A 23,370-nucleotide genomic window follows, 5' to 3' on the forward strand; every position below is an offset into this window, starting at 1 on the left:
CAGATCCCCCTGACTCGCAAGGCCAGGGAACGCTCTGCCTTTATTACCCCATTTGGACTGTACGAGTCCACGGTGATGCCATTCGGGATGAGGAATGCCCCTGCCACCTTCCAGCGGATGGTCAACACCCTGCTCAAGGGACTTGAAGGGTACACGGCCGCGTACCTGGATGACATTGCCGTCTTCAGTCCCACCTGGGAAGATCACCTAGAGCATCTAGCACAGGTGCTCAGGCGGATCCACCAGGCAGGTTTGACCATCAAGCCGGGAAAGTGTCAGCTGGCCATGAGCGAGGTCCAGTACCTCGGTCACCGGGTAGGCGGGAGAACACTGAAGCCCGAGCCTGAGAAAGTGGAGGCCATCGCGTCCTGGCCCACCCCCAGGACCAAGAAGCAGGTGATGTCCTTCTTGGGGACCGCTGGGTACTATAGGAGGTTTGTTCCATGCTATAGTAGCCTGGCAAAGCCCTTGACGGACCTCACCAAGAAGAAGCTGCCCTCTGCAGTCGATTGGACAGTGGACTGCGAGACAGCCTTCCGGGCCCTAAAGGACGCCCTGTCCAGCCCGCCCGTGCTACAGGCAGCCGACTTCACGCGGCCGTTTGTAGTACAGACCGACGCCAGTGACTTCGGCCTCGGTGCGGTGCTCAGCCAGGTGGACTCTGCGAGCCAAGAGCACCCAGTCTTGTATCTGAGCAGGAAGCTGTTACCAAGGGAAGTGGCCTATTCCACGATGGAAAAGGAGTGCCTGGCCATAGTGTGGGCCCTGCAGCGTCTGCAACCCTATCTATACGGGCGCCACTTCATCGTGGAGACGGACCACAATCCCCTCAGCTGGTTACACACTGTCTCCGGGACGAATGGCAGGTTGTTGCGATGGAGCCTGGCGCTCCAGCAATACAACTTCACCATTCGACACAAAAGGGGCCGTGACCACGGTAACGCAGACGGGCTGTCCCGACAAGGAGAGGTCGCGGACGGGCGCACGGGGGAACACCGGAGTGTGCTGCCCCCTAGCGCCCTCAAAAGGGGGGAGGTGTGAGGTAAATCCAGAGATATGACGATAAATCATGATATTCAAGTTATGTCAGGAAGCCCTCTCCTGGTGTCACCCCCCCTTTCCTTCACACAACTCCTTCAATCAGAAAATTTACCACAGGGATAAACGGTTTGTTTAGCAGATAGGTGTCAAAGGAACTGGTCTGTGTTCCACTTACACCTCCATGGCCATCTCCTGTGATATGGAGATTAGATGATGTGGGAACAATGGACACAGGATGACTCCCTGCCGTGACCCTGTGGTAGGGGCTGCTATCTAATTAGCAAGCTTGGAAGTATCCAGACAGAACGACTCCAGGAAAATATGGTTCATATCTCACAAGCCATATTTCCGATAAATGTGGCAACCATAAAAATGGTGTTTGCGCATGTGGACGATGCTGGCACACCTTTTTTATGGGAGCGGGAGCTTGGGAAGTACCCCAGGCGTGATATCAGCCAATGGGGAACTAGTAGACAAGTCATGAGTCCTCTCGTTCTGTAGCTAAATTCATAACTGTCACAATGAGAGTGTTGGCGTCCGCCTACGACGCTCCCAGGCCAAGTTATGGCCCATATTCCCTGTTGTGGATATTGTCCATAACTCCAGCCAGGGGTGGAGCAGTGCTCCCTCTGAGGTCACTAAGGTAGGAGGGGACCTGGATTTGCCCAGGTTGATAACCCTACTTCGGCCATTTTCCAGTGTTCTTTCGCTGGGGGTCACGTGTAGGAAACATCTGTGGGAAGGATCCTAGAAACCTGGTCTACAGCGCCCCCCTGTGGCCAGACGCACAAGGTAACTGCTGGAACTGTGTATGCGTGTTTGTAAACCATGCTTTATCTGTAACTGTACTCTGACATATGTATATTCTGTAGATCCCCTATTGTATATATTGTAGTTTCTAGTGTGCTTTAGGCTGATTAAATTATATAATTAATCTTGGGCTGTTCTGTTATCTCGATCTTGAATCCCACGTCTGTGTGTTCGGCTAATAGTTACCGTGAAGCGGTTGGTGGCAGCGAGTTTGTGCCAAGGATTATTGTGGGGAGGCCAGTGAGATTCGGGGAGATTTTATATATTCCGCCCGCGGAGGTCGGGGGAATATATACCCTACTCTCACCGGGGACCCTTCAATAATCGGCATAAGTAGTATAGCGGCCTTCTTGCTTATTGTCGGGCAATTCCATAATTGGCCTGACTATAAGAGGGGCGCTAGAGAGCGCATCACGTGCTCTGTCTGTCGGTCGGGAGGTATAAAGGAGGGGTGACCCCCACTTGTTACCCCCCGATTGTGACGTACTGGTAGCCAGCGCGGGGGATTTCTGAGTGACCCCCCCGGTGGTTTGTGACACCTACTCCTTTCGAAGCCTAACTGTCATGATCTAGGTCTGTATTGGCCGCTGTGGTTTGATTAGTTCACCCAGCTCCGGCCTGGTAATGTCAGGGGTTAACTCCTCCCTGCCTTGCTCCGGTTTCCAGGACGCTATATCCTGGTACTGCACCTACGGTTCAGTGCTAGTGATAGTTTATGCTCTGCAGCATGTGTTACTGGCTCTGGTGAGTTACCTGATCTGTCCTGCCTCCCAGCTACCTTGTTTTGACCCATACCCTCCACATTCGTCCGTCTGTCCCTGGTCCCTGACTACCCGCTCCTGTCTACTGTGTACCCTTCCCTGTCAGCCTTATTCTGGTCCTGACCTGTTTGTCCTCCTCCCTTGTTTGTACTTGGACTTCCTGGCATCTGATCTGTATCCTCGTGTGACTTCCCGGCTTCCAACCCTCGGCTATCACCTGACCACGATTTAATTATCCCTGTGCTATTGACGAGAACTCCTGCTGCTGACCTGGTTTACTGACTACTCTAAAGCCCTCTGGTGGTTTTTCTGCTAACTACACTCGAAAACTACACTGTTTGTAGCTTCAGTGTCTCCCTTAGTACGAGCAGTGTGACATTATCACTGGCCAATGTCACACTCTATTAAGGAAGATGCTGAAGCTATAATCAGTGTAGCTAGCAGGCAAACCACCAAAGGGCAGTAGAGTAGTCAGTAAATCAGGTCAGCAGCAGGAGGTCTCAACCATCTTTGACCAAGGGTGGCCAGACTTTTACATGACACTGTAATATTAGCTTATAAGACTATGAGATGGGTTAATACTATATAAAATATACAGTAGAACTTAGAAAATAACCCTTCAATATCACAACGCACGTTTGTTTTTGTTGTTATGCTCCTATGACAGAGCAAAACAAAAGATACTGCTAACACAAATGTGAACAGAGCCTTAGGGTACCGTCACACTTAAGCGATGCTCCAGCGATCCCACCAGCGATCTGACCTGGCAGGGATCCCTGGAGCATCGCTACATGGTCGCTGCGGAGCTGTCAATCAGGAAGATCTCCACAGAGATCAGCCACCAGCGACCTGTGTAACGACGCTGTGCTTCGTAACTATGGTACATATCGAGTTACTAAGCAAGCACTTTGCTTGGATACCTGATATGTACCTTTGTTACCAGCGTCTGCAGCTGCCAGAAGCCGGCTCCCTGCACACGTAACCATGGTACACATCGGGTTACTAAGCAAAGCGCCTTGCTTGGTTACCCGATATGTATTATGGTTACCAGCTTACCGCAGGCTGCCAGAAGCCAGCTCCCTGCTCCCTCCACATTCAGATCGTTATCTCCCGCTGTCTCCCGATGAGGTCACTGGTACGTCAAAAAATCTGTGACTCAGCAGCGATCTCGCTAGCGATCTCACAATGTGAGAAGTACCCCTTAGAGTTTTTAGGTCTATTTACTTGGACTAAACGACTGCTGATTGGTAAATATTTACTGATCGGCGGTCATTTAACATCCTATGTAGACAGGTAGACCCCACTCCGGTTGCACAGAGAACAATCTGCACTTCTATTGATCTCGACTGTAGTTTTGCTTATCGGGTGATTGGCAGTCAGTTAACACTGCAAATGTTCTTAAGAATGTTTGATCATCATGCTCTTTCAGTGTAAATTCACCTTTAGGCTATGTGCGCACGTGTGCGTAATTCATGCAGTTACGCTGCGCTTTGAAGCGCAGCGTAACTGCATGCATCCTGCGTCCCCTGCACAATCTATGGAGATTGGCAGGGGCCGTGCGCACGTGGCATATTAGAACGCAGCGCTTCGGCTGCTGCCCGAATCGCTGCGTTCTAAGAAGTGACATGTCACTTCTTCCATGCGCTTTGCCGGCAGCCCCTGCTCTGTCTATGGCAGGAGCTGCAGGCAGAGCGCACGTTCTCGCCGGCACCATGCGCTTCAGAACGCAGCTTTTCAGCTGCGCTCTGAAGCGCACCTTTTCGGTGCGGTGCAGAGCGCACACGTGCGCACATAGCCTTAGGCTGTGTGCACACGGTGCATTTTTTGGCGAATTTTATTGATGAGTTTTTTTGGTGCATCTTTCAGCCACAAGGTGCAGATTTTGGTGCAAAAAATGTCTGCACCAAAAATTCAGCATGTGCACATACCCTTAAGGTTGATAGGCAATGTCAAAAGGGATTCCATTTATTGCAATGAAGTACGTCTTACGTTTTTATGGTTACTAGCACAGTTGCCAGAACTGTCCATAAAAATAAGGTACTTTTTTGCCCTGTCTATAAAAATGTTTTAAGGTGTCTGTGACTTTTTTGAAGCTGAAGAAATTTGTTCTGAATTACTTGACTGTAATTATCATAATTTTAAGGCTAACAATGAATGCAGCTGATGTTTTCTGATCAGAATTATGGGCTGTAGACATGGATCACTTTAAATTATTGTCTGTCCGTGATTTTTTGATAAGCTGTCCAGAAAAAAAATAAAAGATCAAGTTGGCAATTGTGGTTACAATGCAACATTAGGCCCCCTTCACACGTCAGTGAAAAACACACGTTTTTCACTGATGTGATAAAGGTACGTATGTCACTCCATGTGCCATGATTTTGGCACACGTGTGTTCTCTTGATAGTACACAGAGATATACTCACCTGTCCCCAGCGCTGCTGTCCATGGTGCTAAAGTGTCTCTCGATGCTGTGTCCGGCCGCTGCTGTCTCCACGCTGCTACTACTTCCGGGTCAGTGAATATTCATGAGCATAATTAGCCGGCGTGGAAGCAGGAGACAGCAGCGGCCGTAGATAGCAGCGCTGAAAACAAGTGAGTTTCAAAAGCTTTTTATTTTAAATGTATGTGTTTTTCTTATACGTGTTACACGGATCACACCACTGTGTGATCAGTGTGACATCAGTGATGCTGGAGTAAAACGTAATTGTCGCTGTGCTGAACACACATACACGAGTGTACACTGCACGGAAACACGGTCACTGAAAAATCACTGATGTCTGCGTAGACCCATTGATTTTAATGGGTCTGCATATGTCTGTGATTCTGGTACATATAAAATCAGTAACATACGTACCAGAATCAATGACGTTTGAAGAGGGCTTTAAAGGGATTTTTGTTATAATTTCTGTCCACCGATAAGTTGATTGCAGGATCTTCTGTGTGGATCAGCTGTGATCTGCAGAGAAAGTGTTCAATTTCAATGCAGCGCTGTAACACCCATGGGGCAAGGGGTTAACTTTACTCATCACCGGGCCTGGTGATGTTGGGTCTTGGGATGTCACGGGTGGCCCTGCTAGGCTTCGTGGCCCCGATGCGTACAATAAAAGGGAATAGGATGATGGGGATGGTGATTTGTCTCGTAACGCCACCTGCAGTATGTGGCCAGGCATTAGTCACCGCTGCTGTCGCTGTCCTTTGGGGCTGATTGTTGTAGCAGCTAAAATGTTTCTGCTCCCCACAGGTGAAGCGAGCCCCAGGGAGGATGATGAGGTTTGTAGTGATTGCTGGCACTGAAGCGCGGGGCAATGGTACCGGCAATGAAGAAGAGACACAGTCTCTGTAGGTTCAAGGTTTCTTTACTCACAGTTCTAGTTCGCCCGGAGATACCGGTCACCGCCGTGATGGGCTCCAGCCGATCCCGAGCAACTCGAGGTCCACCGCCGGTGTTCCCACTGTGAGTCCTTCCTGGTCGGGGTCCCTCCAATCCCGGTGTATGTGGAATGTGGAACAGGCTGCAGGTGTTTTCTGCACTCTCTGCAGACCCTGGAATCCCGTGTAGCTGTAGAGAACCCGGGCTGAGCTACTTGCTCCAAGCCGCAGGCCCTATGGCACGCCCAGAAGTGTGAAGGTAGAGAGAGAATATGCCTGAACCGAAGTCCCGAAGCTAACTAACTATGTGTAGAGATGCTCCTTCCATTTTCCCCAAGTGGTGCCTGCCCCCCAGATGGTTGTCCTAGTGACTGGGAAAGTCCCATGCTTCGTGATGACCACCCCACTATCTACCCCAGGCCATCCCCCCAGTGGAAATGCACCTAACTGTGTGGTTTATTAATGTGAGAAACACCAGCGATTAACCTCGCCTTACCCAGGATGAGTATTACATCTTAACCACTGATGCGTGTAAATTAAAAGATTTCCTTTTTATTGGATAGTTCCTATGCGTTTCAGAGACATCCGTCTCCTTCCTCAGGAAAAGAAATCATCTTTTCCTGAGGAAGGAGACGGATGTCTCTGAAACGCGTAGGAACTATCCAATAAAAAGGAAATCTTTTAATTTACACGCATCAGTGGTTTTCAGCGCGGCATAAACCCGGTCTTTTCTTCTACCTGTGTGATACAAAATTCCTCTCCCGGGGCTGCAGCTAAACCACCAGGCACTCACAGGCTATCATAAGGGGTTGTGACTGGCACAACCTCACCAGGTGAGTGCTTCTTTGTCTTGTTTGTCCACCCTCATACCGGGTAAGACCCTATTGCGCTTTTTTCCCCTTTACAGTTTTACAAGGTCTTATTACATCTTAAGGGAGATGCAGCACCCTGTGGCGACTGAAGCCTCAGGGGCACCACAGCACCACCACAGGGGTGAAATGGGGCACCATGTCAGCATTTCCACTGAACCCATCTGGTTTGTAACATGGATGCAATATAAGAGAAAATCACACAACCATACTCCTATTCTGCAGTGAGACGTCTTGTTAATGAATGCACTTCTGTGGCAGAGCAGCCAGACCAAAGGCTGAAAGACTGAAGTCTGTTCTTAAACGGCTCTGTCATTAAAATGACTCAATAAACAGATCAGATTCAGGACCAATTAGTGTCACATTAATCTTTTCTAGTAGTAAGGAGGTGGGGCTGTCAGGGATTGAGCAGATTACCAGGACTAGACTCGGTAAAGACATTCATATCTAAGCAACACATGTGTTCCCGGTCACCACTAGACTATGGCTGAGTATTCGGAAGAGCGATGTCTGCTGTCTAGGTAGATGCCGGTTGATACAACACACTTAGAATTTCAAGCCTTTTTAGTGAAAAAAAAGAGAAACAAATCTTTCTGGAGTAAAAGAGAAACCCTGTTACTAACCACTAATGTAAGTGACTTGATTTAATATAAATAGGTGTATTGTGTGTAGTTCGCTTATAGTCTGATGTAACAAGAGGAACAGATTAACCTCCTACCGGGTGAATGCCATTATTAGTTACGGTGAACGCAATTTCATGTGTGCATCTTACTAGTAACATTGACTCTTGTGTCTGATAATACGATGGTATTTAGAATTATGTAGTGATATAAAAACATACTATATGTACTTTATAAATAAATACGGTTTACTCTAATCTAGTTTCACTCAATGTTTGGGCCTCCGTAGTTGTCAGGGGCTTCTGTCCAAAGTCTGGAAAAACGGGTTTCATACAACACCCCATCGAAGAAGTAGAGTGGGCAAGGGATTGACTTTGGACGCCCCGCACGCTACATGAAATACTAGCTTCTGGCTGGGTGTGTAGACTTTTGTTGTGTGGGCTGGGAACCTGTGTATGTCGCATAATGCCACTGAGGTCGGCTGGCCAGGACCGGATGATGATTCACTTTAAACTACAACTATTTACTGTACGGTTCATTCTCTGTCATAACGTCACATTTCAGATAGCGGCACATATCTTCTGGGACGTTACAGCAGAGCATTACCAGACACTTCAACTTCCCGGTGGGTTGCGTCCTTGGGCCGATTTGTCCTGGTGCAAACCAGTCGCACACACCATGGTAGTCACCTTCCTTCCCTCCAGTCCCAGGTCCAGTCTCCTTAGGGGTCCCATAATGACCAGAGCAAAACTTTGCACACCCGTGCTTCTAGCATGACACTGCTCAGTTGGTTGACTATGTTCACACACCAGTTGAAGTTAACCCGGTACCTTGACATAAACACCGATACCACTTCTAGTATGGAAGGGTATATGCAAAACAGCAGCTTCACCAATAAGCAACAGCAAAGCCAAATTCAGATATTAAATAATTCTTTATTAGTAAAAATTAAATAATGACCACATAAAACTAAAATGAACCACCCCAGATGACGGATGGTATTGATATGGGGAGCCAGCACCCAAAAATACAGTTTTACCAAAATAATAATAGTTAAATGGTTACATCCAAAGTAATATGACTATATATGGCAGAGGAGGACACTTGCCTGTAATACAATTGTAGGTAGCATATATCAAGACTCCATATGTGTAGAAAGTAGAAAAAATGAATAAATAGTCATTCAGATTAAGTTACCAACAGGCAGTCAATCCAATGCCAAACAAGGTGCGGCAACCCCTCACACTGACGCGCGTTTCGCAACAAGCGTGCTTCATCCAGGAGTTTCGCTTGTTGCGAAACGCACGTCAGTGTGAGCGGTTGCCGCACCTCGTTTGGCATTGGATTGACTGCCTGTTGGTAATATAATCTGAATGACTATTTATTCATTTTTTCTACTTTCTACACATATGCTACCTACAATTGTATTACAGGCAAGTGTCCTCCTCTGCCATATGTATTCATATTACTTTGGATGTAACTATTTAACTATTATTATTTTGGTAAAACTGTATTTTTGGGTGCTGGCTCTCCATATCAATACCATCCGTCATCTGGGATGGTCCATTTGAGTTTTATGTGGTCATTAATTAATTTTTACTAATAAAGAATTATTTAATATCTGAATTTGGCTTTGCTGTTGCTTTTGGTGTAGCTACTGGTACCTTGACAGTTAAGTGACCCGGCCACTAGAGTCCTTCATCAGTAGAAGTTATCTAGTACCTTAATGGTTTCAGGGGCCTAGCTGCTAGGGTTTCGCCCTCCGGCTTCGATCACCTGAGGCCACTCCGTTAAAGGAACAGTCTTTATTTATAACACCGTTCACACCCTGTGTCTGCGGCCAACTATGTGATCCTTCCTTTATCACAAAATGATCATCACTGGCTTTGTTTTGAACTATGGTGTTAATAGGGATAATTGAATCCTAGAATGTACCTACTTATACCTCAAATTTTGAAATTCAAAAAGAAATAAATGCGTTTTAGGAAAATATCTCTTTATATACAGAATTTGGGGAACCCTGTACAGCAGTGCAAGAAGATAGTATATCTCTGCACTAAAGGAGCCGTATGGTCACCATGCACTGCCATACAGGCTTTACGCCGGTGTATATGAGCCCTTAAGGTCATGTCTTCCCCGCCAGACAATGCACATCACAACACAAGACTTCATTATATGGTGTGATCACAGGTGATTGTTCTCAGATTGCCTGTCTAAACGAAATGTTCAGAAATACTGTGACCTGCGGCCGTCTTTCCCTAGGGGTCACTTGGTGCTTATTTATATGCGAAAATCACAAAAGGTTCTTGTAGAGGCAGAAGGGGAATCATGACAGATCTGTTGATATTGATTATTCAGTTGAGCAGAATAGCACATGTAACCTGTGAAACAATGATGTTCTCATTACACTGATACACTATATATAATGTCGGGGAATTCTTGACTTTCAGGTTCCCTCATCTTTTAAGGAGTTTAAAAATATCATAAATATAGTACAAGTTATGGGAAACAGGTTTTTTTTTGGCACAAATTATTCCAGAATTGTGAAGCATTTAAACTAGTAATAATGTCACACTATGTCTGATACCGAACACCAGCTGCAATGGGACGCTTAACCACTAGGGGTCACTAGATTAGGCCTAAGCCACCACGGCGAGAAAATCGGTGCGAGTGGAGTGCGATAAAACATCGCATTCCACTCGGACTAATTCTAGCCTGTGTGTCAGCACACATGAACGATTATTTTCTCAGCCCTAATCGGACCGAGAAAACAATCGCAGCATGCTGCGACTGTAATGCGAGACTCTTTTCTCTCGCACCCATTCAAGTGAATTGGGCGAGAGAAAAATTACACTGCATTCGCGGCACTCCGGTGTACCATGCGTGCAGGGCGAGAATCGCAATAGCCGGCTACAGAGGAGAGAGGGGGAGAAATCCCTCCCTCCACTCCTCCGTGCCGGCCCGCCCTTCTGCAGAGCCGCCCCCCCCCCTCCTCAGTGCTGGCCGACCCCCTGCAGCTGAGGTCCGCTCGCACGGTCGGACCTCAGTCGCATGGATACTAGCATGACACTCGGCTCCTGCTGTGCTGCCAGCGCGAGCCGAGGGTCATGCGAGCATCGCACTAGTGCCCCGTGTGGCCCCGGCCTTACTAGTGGAGGAGAACTTTAGGGTAGTTGAACAAGCCAGGGGTCAGGAGCTGGGAGATCACATCTTTAACTGAGGGATAGACAGAAGCCGAAGTCAATGTGCGAGCCAAGTGTCTGTAAACCAGGAAGTAGTAAAAAGAACCAGGAAGAGAAAAGAGTCAGGGTCAGGGTACAAGCCAAGGTCAGTAGCCAGAAGGACAAGTCAGGTACATGGGACAGAGTGGAGTCGGGGTCAGAAACAAGCCTAAGGTCAGGGAGGCAGGGAGTCAAGTCAGAGCAGGGGAGGAGACGGGATGGGGAACGAGAGACTAGGTAGCTGGATAAGATCAGGTCAATCACGGGAACTAGAGACGTGCACTGCAAAACAGGAACTATCACTTATGGCAAAATGCCTCTCAGATAAAGCAAAACCATAACCAAAGAACAGGCCCCTCCCACACCACACAGGTCTACCCTGAGAACAATGAGTTTACCGGAGGAAAATATGAGGTCCAGTACAGGCTCTGCAGGAGAGCAGAGCACCACTAATCAGAATCATGACACTATGTTTCTTTCCCACACAATAGCGGTGCTACCTTGTATCTTCATAAACAACGGCAATATTAAAGATCAATTTCACAGCTTTCATTATCAATCAAATATTAGTTATCTTTTGATTATTTATAAACCATAAATATGGCTTGTTAAGAGATAAAAGTTCTGCAATTTTGAAAATCTGATGTAGTACCATTCATACAACCTCTTGTGGTCGGGTATTCCACGGTCTGATGGCTCTAACTATGAACCAATATGATTTGCTTTCTAGGAAGTCATTGTTTGGTCTATTTCCTTATCCGAATATGATTGGACTTGAGTCACTGGCTGATCCATCCGATACCTGGGAAATTACTGATACAATAGGGAAAGGGACGTATGGGAAAGTTTACAAAGTCAACAACAAGAAAGATGGAAGTCTAGCTGCGGTGAAGATTTTGGACCCAATCAGTGTAAGTTTATATATTTCTTTAGTCTCTGCTTTTTAACACTAGAACTACTGAGGTAGTCATTTTGACTACTTTGCACTATGTATTTCTATATAGGTGTCACGAGTCCAGTAGTTCTAGTGTTAAGCATTGACACAATGCATTATTGCGTTTTTTTGTCTACTTTTTGGAATCGGAATGCCTGATTTTCATTTGCTCCTTGTTCTTCAAACGTAGACTTTTTTTAAAGTCTATTTTATATGTATTGGCCTATTTGTTTTATAAATAATCCTTATTTTAGGAGATATTTGTGGTTTCCAGATGTATCTGGCTGATTCTCAACATTTTTGCACAAATGTACTCCAGTCTTCTCCTTGGAATGTTTCTATGTACGTCTGCAAATGTACCTAAAAGAGAAAAGATTAACTTCTCCTGCGCTGCCGTAAAGATGATGAAAGAGTCCGCATAGAGATGAAAAATGATTTTATTGTCTAAACGTTTCAAAGCCCAACGGCTTCTTCTTCTGGACAAATCATATTACCTTATTGTTTTTTTGAACAAATGTACTCCAGCCTTCTCCCCGGAATGTTTCTTTGTACGTCTGAATAGTGACATTTTAGCGGGACATAAAATTTTTTGCATTAACAAGTCACAAAAAAAGGCTAAAGGCAAAAATAAAGAACATTTTTTTCCCCCATGCACCATTTGAAGAATTTGGGGCAAAAAAATATTAACCAATACCACAAGACAAAAAAGAGAAAAACAAAAAGAATCCTAGCAAATGATGAATACTGCCTTATATCACCATTTTGAATATTTTTTTTTTATTGTATATCAAACAATAATAACATCAAAGGGTACTTTAATTTAGTTGTTACTTAGGTCACCTTGCACTTTTAATATCATTCACTCAGTCATTATTAGTCAATGATACTATCCTATAAACCATGGGCTGTAAAAAAGGAGCCAATTTGGAAATAGTTTTGATGACTAATCTATAATTCTCTTTCTACCACCTCCATGCCAATCTATGTATCTTTATGGTAATTGGCTGAAAACAAACCCTATGTAGTCTGATCTTGAGTTTATACTGTGAGTTGAATGTTCGCAATAAGAAGGGAGTGCACTGTCACTGTCACTGTGCACAGTGACAAGATGCTACTAAGCATGCACTGGAATTGACAACTGGCACATAGTATAGTTGGGATAAGCCCAGGGCCTGAAACGGAGGTCACTGATGATGGTTCATTTCAGGGTGGGGACAGGTGGGCGACAGTAACCAGAGCCTCTGCCCCTTAATGATAACTTTTTTTGATTTCCAGAGCATGCTATGGGATTCTGAAACAAAGCGTCATCATAAAAAATTACCATAAGTTTTGTTTTATAAGATGCACCAGATTATAAGACTCACCCCAAATTTAAAGAAAAAAAAAGGTAGAAAAAAAATATGGGGTTCGTCTTATAATCTAGTGGTGTCTTACCAGGGGGTTGGGGGGCGGGAGCGGTGGTGGAGCTGGGTCACAGGAGGCAGGGGCAGTCGTGTAGTAGAGGGGATGCTGCAAGTGGTGCAGTTGGTGTCCCGGATGCTACGAGCGCTGTGATGTAGGAATATCCAGAAACTGTCGGCAGTGCAGGCTTCAAAGAAATGGCACTTGGAGTCGGCGCATGTGCAGATGGAACTATCGGCCCAATAACGAGCCAAGATCTCATCTGCGCACACGCCACCAGCGGGTGCCATTTTCCTTAAGTCCGCTGCTGGGAGATCAATGAGCTTTAGGTGGTGCGTGCACAAATAAGATCTTAAGCCAAGAGCTCCATCTTCGCACACACCCTCACCGTGTGCCATTATTTGAAACCTGCACCCCCTGACATTTTCAGGATGGCCCCTGCCTCACCGCCAGCAACGAGCAGTAGCACAGCGCCCGCAGCACAGCACACAGCCTGCAGCATTGCCTCTGCCTCCTGTGACCATTCCCCACCACTCCCCGGTAACCTACATTTGGCTTATAACATGCACCCCTCAAAAGCGCTGGGATAAATTCAAGATGTACTGATGCTGTGGTATGAAATAATCCTTATCAGGTTCCAAGAACCCCCAAAATTCCAGAGAATAACATTCACAGAGTATACTCACATTCACATACAACACTACACAAAGGGTTAATCTTTTTTCCCCCCACTATTTGCAATTTTCATTTCAGAAATGTCACAGCAATGATTTTAATGTAACGTATCAGGGAGATTAAACTGGATTCAATGTTTTGTCCGATTTTAATTTCCAGCCCTAAAAAAAAGCCGTATATTTAAAAAGTAATTTTCATATATTTTTCAGATGGAGATGTCAACAAATTAATTTGAAATTTTATCATTGTTATACATCATTAGGCCGAGCTGATGCCAGAGCAACTTAACATCATCAGGAGAGTAATCTGTTTCATTTAACATCGTTTAATTAAATGCAATCTCTTCTTCCTAAAGAAACATTCGATCTGTGGGCATTTTTCAGAAAGCTTCTAGTTAACTGATAGATAGATAGATAGATAGATAATGGATGGATAGATGATAGATAGATAGATAGATGTAGATAGATAGATAGATAGATAGATAATGGATGGATAGATGATAGATAGATAGATAGATAGATAGATAATGGATGGATAGATGATAGATAGATAGATAGATAGATAGATAGATAGATAGATAGATAGATAGATAGATGGATAGATAGATAATGGATGGATAGATGATAGATAGATAGATAGATAGATAGATAGATGGATAGATAGATAATGGATGGATAGATGATAGATAGATAGATAGATAGATAGATAGATAGATAGATAGATAGATAGATGGATAGATAGATAATGGATGGATAGATGATAGATAGATAGATAGATAGATAGATGGATAGATAGATAATGGATGGATAGATGATAGATAGATAGATAGATAGATAGATGGATAGATAGATAGATAGATAATGGATGGATAGATGATAGATAGATAGATGTAGATATAGATACACAAACAATATTGTTAAATAAAATACACTTATAAAATTAAGGTATTTAGTGCACAAATTGACATATGAGCCCACCATCCACAACAAGGCGTATCTTTCTCTAGTAAGACCCTAAACCTAATATTTATCAAACATGTTTTACCTGCACTAAAAGTCAATAAAAAGGCAGGTAGGATCCACCACAAACGTAGCCGTCGTCCTTCTGCTCCCCACATTCTCCCCTTCCCTACTGTTCCGTTTTTACCCGATGAAATAAAGAATTGATTTTTTAAGTAGTCGGGTGAGAGCTGACTTACCCTTTTTCGGTGTGTTGCAGTTAATAATGTTAATCCTTACCTGGTTAGAGCACCCCATGACTCTTGTATCCCCATCCCAGCCTTCCATTTATGCTGTCTCAGTGGCCGTGGCTGTGTCTCAGTAGTGCTGGACACTTTTTTTCTCTCTAGATTATTCCTTAGGTTACGTTCTCATGCAGTGTTTTTGCTGTGTTTTTTTTCTGCAGCCAAAACCTGCTTTCTTGGGAGTAAAAATGCTGCATTTAAAATGCGGGTTTTGCTGTGTTTTTGTGTTTTTTTTAGCTGCATTTTTTGTTGTGAGGATTACATGTGTGTTTTATTCACTATACATGTTTAATAAAGTTAATTTTTTCATCAAAATTACAGCAAAAACTGTTGCAAAACCTGTTAGCTAAGTTTTTTTGCAGCATGTTTGCACTTACGCATTCCTTTCTATGACAGAAAAACTGCAAAGATGCTGAAAGAATTAACATGCTGCAGATTTCAACAGCCCTGAAGTTCTCAAATCCCTGCACCAGTAATACAGAACCCTGCACTCCTCTCAGGACCCATCTAATGATGGATGGTGGGCACAAGAGTCTCCTCCATCCGTCTCAGAATGGAAGAAGTTTCTCTCCTATTTTCCCTCTAGGGATATGTGCCCACTATCAGGGTTCACAGCGTTTTGGACGCAGAGTGTTATTACTATGTCTAAAATGCTGCCTTGTACAGTATAAGCACAGTGGATGGATTCATAGAAATCTCATGCCCACTGTGCTTTTCTCCGCAGCATAAACTGACCTGCGGTGCGGCTTCCAGCATAAAGAACTCTCAGGTAGAATTCTCAAAAATACACTCTTACATCAAATGGGAGACTTTTTTGAGTAGATAGCTATCTCCTCAGAACTGGTAGTCGATTTGGAATATAGCGGTTAAATCCTCTATATGTACACTGTATATAGAAAATCAATACAAAATATTTATGTTTTGGTACCACACACCGGATCTTCTTCATAAATTCAATCCTCAGCCTCCGGATAGTTTCGGTTCAGCAGTTGGGACCCTACCTCATATTTTTTGTTGCTGCCTGAAATTGACAAAATTCTGGGATTCAGTCAAAACTTTAATTTAGGAAGTTATATTTGCGTAGTTCAACTGGACCCTGCGGTTTACCTACTTAACATTACCCCTAAAGGGTTGGCGAAGAATTTATCTAAACTACTCTTAACAGCAGCTAGGTGTTTGATAGCGCTCCAATGGAAACGGACTAACCCTCCTTCCTGTCAGGATGTCATGATTCTTTCTGCTTTCATGCAGAGCCAGTATGTTTTGTGTGGGTTGTATTTTCCGGTTCTAGGCCCGGTGGGAGGAACCTATTCAGTGGTGCCTCATTCCGGGTAAACGCACTGCCTTATCTTAGATCATTTTCACTCAGAACTCTGCCAGTAATACTTCCTGCCTCGCAGTATATGTTCCTGGTTCCCGCGAGTGCTTCAGATCTTGTCCTACTACCTTAGTTCCGTTCCCTCATTCTCTCTCTTCCCCTGCTCTGACTGAACTCCCTGCTTCCCTGACCTTAGGCTTTCTTTCACTCCGGCTCCGTGCACTCCCTGGTCTCTGAAGTGTCTTCTTGGCCTTTGACTCCGGCTCATACCCAGACCTTGTCTCTGTTTCCCTTTGGTTATTGACGCTCCTTCCTGGATACTGACCTCTGGCTCTCACACAACCTCGGCTTCTCTAGCTCCCTTTGTATTCATGTTACCTCCTGGCTTCTGACTTTGTATAGATTAGCGCAATTGATTTGGTTTATATGGAATCTGCGGGTGAACTGATCTGATAATATGTTTTGATTTGATAAAGATTATGCCTTGTTTTTTTATTTTTGCAATAATCTGTTTCCAAATCTTTTATGATTGCATTTTTTACAAAGTGATTGTTATAATTTATATAATATAATAAAAATTATAGTTATAAAAAGAAAAGAATACAGCAGCCTCTATAAGCGCTAGATGTATGCAGATATTGAATATATGAAATTTAAACTAGATAGCACAAAACATTTTTTTTGTGAGGCATACAGTTGGACGATTGTGACTGCCTCCATATTAAGCTGACAACTCTCCCAAAAGCCTAAGGTTCTTTGTAATTAATGCTGAGTCCTATGTCCCCTTTAATTGTGGAAGCCTAAGTACACTGTGCATAGGCAGAAAGTTGCCAATCAGTGGTGGCAACAGAGCTCATGAATATGGAAGACTATATGACAGCAGGGTTACTAGTCCTCTAGTCTTAAAGGAAACCTGTCACCAGATTTTCGCCTTCTAAACTAAAACTAGCACCTTAAACAGCGCCTGTGCTGCATTCCATTAAGTTGCACATTACCCCCAGACCCCCCCTGTAAACCCTAAAAATACCTTTATAAAATCTCCCGCCGTGCATGTAAATTGTCTGGTTTAGTCCGATTTCCAAAGTGATTAGCACGTAAAGTGACGCTGGTCAGAAATGATAAATTTGGCCTGGTCAAGAAGGTGAAAACAGGCCATTCTTCTTTGGCAAACTGCTCCAGGTCCCTGAGATTTGGAGGGGGCCTTCTCCAAACTGCCATTTTGAGATCTCTCCACAGGTATTCTATGGGATTCAGGTCTGGACTCATTGCTGGCCACTTTAGTAGTCTCCACTGCTTTCTATCAAACCATTTTCTAGTGCTTTTTGAAGTGTGTTTTGGGTCATTGTCCTGCTGGAAGACCCATGACCTCTGAGGGAGACCCAGCTTTCTCACACTGGGCCCTACATTATGCTGAAAAATTTTGTTGGTAGTCTTCAGACTTCATAATGCCATGCACACGGTCAAGCAGTCCAGTGCCAGAGGCAGCAAAGCAACCCCAAAACATCAGGGAACCTCCGCCATGTTTGACTGTAGGGACCGTGTTCTTTTCTTTGAATGCCTCTTTTTTTTTCCTGTAAACTCTATGTTGATGGCTTTTCCCAAAAAGCTCTGCTTTTCTCTCATCTGACCAGAAAACATTCTTCCAAAACATTTTAGGCTTTCTCAGGTAAGTATTGGCAAACTGCAGCCTGGCTTTTTTATGTCTCGGGGTAAGAAGTGGGGTCTTCCTGGGTATCCTACCATACAGTCCCTTTTCATTCAGACGCCGACTGATAGTACGGGCTGACACTGTTGTACCCTCGGACTGCAGAGCAGCTTGAACTTGTTTGTATGTTAGTCGAAGTTCTTTATCCACCATCCGCACAATCTTGCGTTGAAATCTCTCGTCAATTTTTATTTTCCTTTCACATCAAGGGAGGTTAGCCACCGTGCCATGGGCTTTAAACTTCTTCACGACACTGCGCACCGTAAAAACAAGAACTTTCAGGTCTTTGGAAATGGACTTGTAGCCTTGAGATTGCTCATGCTTCCTCACAATTTGGATTCTCAAGTCCTCGGACAGTTCTTTGGTCTTCTTTCTTTTCTCCATGCTCAATGTGGTACACACAAGGACACAGGACAGAGGTTGAGTCAACTTTAATCCATGTCAACTGGCTGCAAGTGTGATTTAGTTATTGCCAACACCTGTTAGGTGCCACAGGTAAGTTACAGGTGCTGTTAATTACTCAAATTAGAGAAGCATCACATGATTTTTCAAACAGTGCCAATACTTTTGTCCACCCCTTTTTTATGTTTGGTGTGGAATTATATCCAATTTGGCTTTATGACAATTTTTTTTTTTTTCATTGAAGACAAATTAAATGAAGATAATAATACCAAAGAATTTGTGATTGCAATCATTTTCAAGAAGAAACTGAGTATTCTCTGACAGAATTGCAGGGGTGCCAATACTTTTGGCCAGCACTGTATATATATATATATAAAATTGTGAGGCTGTTACATATTACAAAAAAAGTGGTGGGAAATCTGTCTTAGTGCTAGCGGAAATTCATAAAAAAAAATTGTGACTGGGTGTTATTTTTGATAATTAAACTGAATTAACCGTGAATGAAATGTTTGTGTTGTGAAATATCGCTTGAGATGACGCCCTGCTCCTTTCTCCTAGGATGTTGATGAGGAGATTGAGGCAGAATATAATATTCTGAAATCACTTCCAAATCATCCAAATGTTGTAATGTTTTACGGAATGTATTACAAAGCCGATCAGTATATTGGTGGACAACTGTGGCTTGTTCTAGAGGTAAGTGGATGTATCTAACAATGGTACTGTCATAGCGACATTACATAGATATGTAGATACTAGTTATATTTTAAAAAAAAAATTAAAATAGGCTTTTCATTAGACTTTAATGGACAATTTACTATTAAACCTAAGTTATTTTCAAAGCCCTGGGGCCCTGGTTTCAAGTTCGTAAAAGAAAGCTCAACATAAAGTTTGTGTGTTTCAATGGGTATCCTAGGTGTACTTCAGATTCCTTCCACAATCTAAGAATGTACTGTTAGATTAAAGGGTTTGTCCACCTCAGGGAACATATTTTTACCTTAAATTCTTATATTTGGGGCTGCTTGGAACCCAACATTTGTAATTGTGTTTTATTAAAATTTTGCATCATTTGCCTTCTGTAGCTTCTTTTGTTGTTAAGCCATCACTGAGTTGACTTTATTGCGCTGTTGCAACTCGCACCTGTTTTACAGAACTGAGCTTACCTATGGATTCTCAGTTAAAGGGAACCTGTCCGGTGCAATATGCACCGAGACCCACGAGCAGTTCTGGGTGCATATTGCTAATCCCTGCCTAACCGACCCTGTATCTAGTAGCATAGATAAAGAGATCTTTAGAAAAAGTAGTTCTAAAGATCTTTTATAGTATGCTAATGAGGGAGGGGACTAGTTCCAAGGGCGTTGCTTCCCTTGCCAGTCAGCCCCATTAGCATGTTAGCACATCCCTGTGGGTGTACTAACATGCTAATAAATGGACAGCATCAGAGGATGATCTCACTCACCACTCCGCTGTCATTGCCGCCTGACGCTGGATTTCGGCTCAGTTCACATGATCCCGGACCTTCGGTCATGCACACTATGAAGCCGGGTGTACGCGTCCTGGCTTCAAATTGAAGTAGTGCAAAGTTTAACCTGCCCTATTTCTAGAGTAAGGTAATCTTCTCTGATGAGTCTAATTTTCAGCTCTGCCCAGCACCTGGTCGTCTAGTGGTTAGACAGAGACCTGGAGAGGCGTACAAGCCACAGTGTCTTGCACCCACTGTGAAATTTAGTGGAAGATCGGTGATGATCTGGGGATGCTTCAGCAAGACTGGAATTGGGCAGATTAAACTTTGCGAAGGACATATGAATCAAGCCGCATACAAGGTTATCCTGGAAAAACAGTTGCTTTCTTCTGCTCAGGCAATCTTCCCCAACTCTGAGGACTGGTTTTTCCAGCAGGACAATGTACCATGCCACACAGCTAGATCAATCAATGTGTGGATGAAGGACCACCACATCAAAACCCTGTCATGGCCAGCCTAATCTCCAGACCTGAACCCCATTGAAAACCTCTGTAATGTAATCAAGAGGAAGATGGATAGTCATAATCCATCAAATAAAGAAGAACTGCTTACACTTTTGCGCCAGGAGTGGCATAAGGTCACCCAAAAGCAGTGTGACAGACTGGTGGAAAGCAGCCAAGACGCATGAAAGCTGGGATTAGAAATCATGGTTATTCCACAAAATATTGATTTCTGAACTCTTTCTGAGGTAAAACATTATTATTATTGTTGTTTCTAAATGATTATGAACTTGTTTTCTTTGCATTATTTGAGGTGTGAAGGCACTGTGCATGGTTTTGTTATTTTGACCATTTCTCATTTTCAGAAAATAAATACAAAATGTATTGCTTGGCAATTCGGAGACGTTGTCAGTAGCTTATAGAATAAAATAAAGTGACAATTTTGCAGTGGTCTCTTAATTTTTGGCAGACCTGTATGTGGTGTATATTAAATGCTATGGGTCTTATGTGTGTAGTTATTGTTTGCTGTATGTGTAGTAGGTGTGTAGAGTATAGGGTGTGTATAATGTATGGTGTGGATCTTGTGTGTAGTGTATGTATTGGATGGGTTTAATCCTGCACTATGACGTCAGTGAGTCAAACATCCGACACCATCTTTTCCATTTTACCATATTCTCCAATTGGAAACAGATATTTTAGATTGATAGAACATAGCATATATTTATTCATATGATTAAAATTAGTGATGAGCGAGTATGCTTGTCACTACTCGGTACTCGCACGACTATCACTGTACTCGGGCTACTCGGCGGGTACCGAGTAATTTCGCGATACTCGTGCTGTACTCGTGGTCTTCATCCCTGCATGTTGGCGCTCTTTTGAGAGCCAGCCCTCATGCAGGGATTGGCTGGCAGACCACTGCAATGCCACAGCCCTGTTAGTTGTGGAATTGCAGTGATTGGCCGGCCCGCACAGCGGGACCGAGCCTTTATACCGGCGGGCGCGCTGTGCTCTGCACACAGCCATCTCATATTCCCTGCTTTCCCCGCCCACAGGCGCCTATGATTGGTTGCAGTGAGACACGCCCCCACGCTGAGTGACAGGTGTCTCACTGCACCCAATCACAGCAGCCGGTGGGCGTGTCTATACTGTGCAGTAAAATAAATAATTAAAAAAACCGGCGTGCGGTCCCCCCAATTTTAATACCAGCCAGATAAAGCCATACAGCTGAAGGCTGGTATTCTCAGGATGGGGAGCCCCACGTTATGGGGAGCCCCCCAGCCTAACAATATCAGTCAGCAGCCGCCCAGAATTGCCGCATACATTAGATGCGACAGTTCTGGGACTGTACCCGGCTCTTCCCGATTTACCCTAGTGCGTTGGCAAATCAGGGTAATAAGGAGTTAATGGCAGCCCATAGCTGCCACTAAATCCTAGATTAATCATGTCAGGCGTCTCCCCGAGATACCTTCCATGATTAATCTGTAAATTACAGTTAAAAAACACACACACCCGAAAAATCCTTTATTAGAAATAAAAAAGAATAACAAAGTCCCTCATCACCAATTTATTAACCCCGACAAAGCCCTCCATGTCCGGCGTAATCCACGGACCTCCAGCGTCGCGTCCAGCTCTGCTGCATGCAGGTGACAGGAGCTGCAGAATACACCGCCGCTCCTGTCAGCTTCACACAGCAACTGAGGTGAGTAGCGCGATCAGCTGCTGTCAGTCAGGTAACTCACGGCCACCGCTGGATCCAGCGGTGGCCGCGATTTACCTCAGTGACAGCTCAGCTGATCGCGATACTCACCTCAGTTGCTGCGTGGAGCTGACCAGTGCGGCGGTGAGTAGCGCGATCAGCTGAGCTGTCACTGAGGTTACCCACGGCCACCGCTGCATCCACCGCTGGATCCAGGTAACCTCAGTGACAGCTCAGCTGATCGCGCGGCTGTCTTCAGTTGCTGTGTGAAGCTGACAGGAGTGGCTGTGTATTCTGCAGCTCCTGTCACCTTCATGCAGCACAGCTGGATGCGACGCTGGAGGACTGTGGATTACGCCGGACATGGAGGGTTTGTCGGGGTTAATAAATTGGTGATGAGGGACTTTGTTAGTGTTTTTTATTTCTAATAAAGGATTTTTCGTGTGTGTGTGTGTTTTTTAACTGTAATTTACAGATTAATCATGGAAGGAATCTCGGGGAGACGCCTGACATGATTAATCTAGGATTTAGTGGCAGCTATGGGCTGCTGCCATTAACTCCTTATTACCCCGATTTGCCAACGCACTAGGGTAAATCGGGAAGAGCCGGGTACAGTCCCAGAACTGTCGCATATAATGTATGCGGCAATTCTGGGCGGCTGCTGACTGATATTGTTAGGCTGGGGGGCTCCCCATAACGAGGAGCTCCCCATCCTGAGAATACCAGCCTTCAGCCGTATGGCTTTATCTGGCTGGTATTAAAATTGGGGGGACCGCACGCCGTTTTTTTTAATTATTTAATTATTTATTTCACTGCACAGTATACACACACCCACTGGCTGCTGTGTTTGAGTGCAGTGAGACACCTGTCACTCAGCGTGGAGGCGTGTCTCACTGCAACCAATCATAGGCGCCGAAAAGCAGGAAAGGAGGGAATACGAGATTGATTATTGAGCGGCCGGCTTTTTCAAAAGAGGAAAAGCCGCCGGAGTTTAGTGAACAGCTGTGCAGCGCCACGGCAGTGATCGGGGAACGGTAAGTATGAGAGAAGGGGGAGACTGACCGACAGACTTAGAGAGGGACAGACAAGACAGAGAGAGACAGACAGAGCGAGACCGACCGACGGGAGATAGAATGAAAAAAAAAATGACCGACATCGCTAGTAAAAAGCACAAAACGTGCGTTTTGGACATCGGAGTGCCACACAAGGTTTTCACGTAAAATCTTTCATGTAATAATCTCAAAAAGTAACATACTCCAGCTCTATCTCACTATTGGGTATGTGCCCTTAACATTTCCACCATGAAAATTCATTTTGGTGTCATTTTGGAAGGTTTTCTGGTG

At 44.5% G+C, this 23,370-nt stretch overlaps 1 protein-coding gene across 1 annotated transcript in view; it reads left to right on the plus strand.

Annotated features, from left to right (window-relative positions):
- Nucleotides 1–11,455: 11,455 nt before the first annotated feature.
- MYO3B (myosin IIIB) overlaps nucleotides 11,456–23,370 on the plus strand; it is a 544,035-nt gene continuing 532,120 nt past the window's right edge. The window contains 2 exon segments of the mRNA XM_075319688.1: nucleotides 11,456–11,602; nucleotides 18,928–19,062. Of these exon segments, the coding sequence (XP_075175803.1) occupies nucleotides 11,456–11,602; nucleotides 18,928–19,062 (282 nt within the window).

Source organism: Anomaloglossus baeobatrachus, chromosome 7 (genome assembly GCF_048569485.1).
Source record: "Anomaloglossus baeobatrachus isolate aAnoBae1 chromosome 7, aAnoBae1.hap1, whole genome shotgun sequence".
NCBI classification, from domain to species: Eukaryota; Metazoa; Chordata; class Amphibia; order Anura; family Aromobatidae; genus Anomaloglossus; species Anomaloglossus baeobatrachus.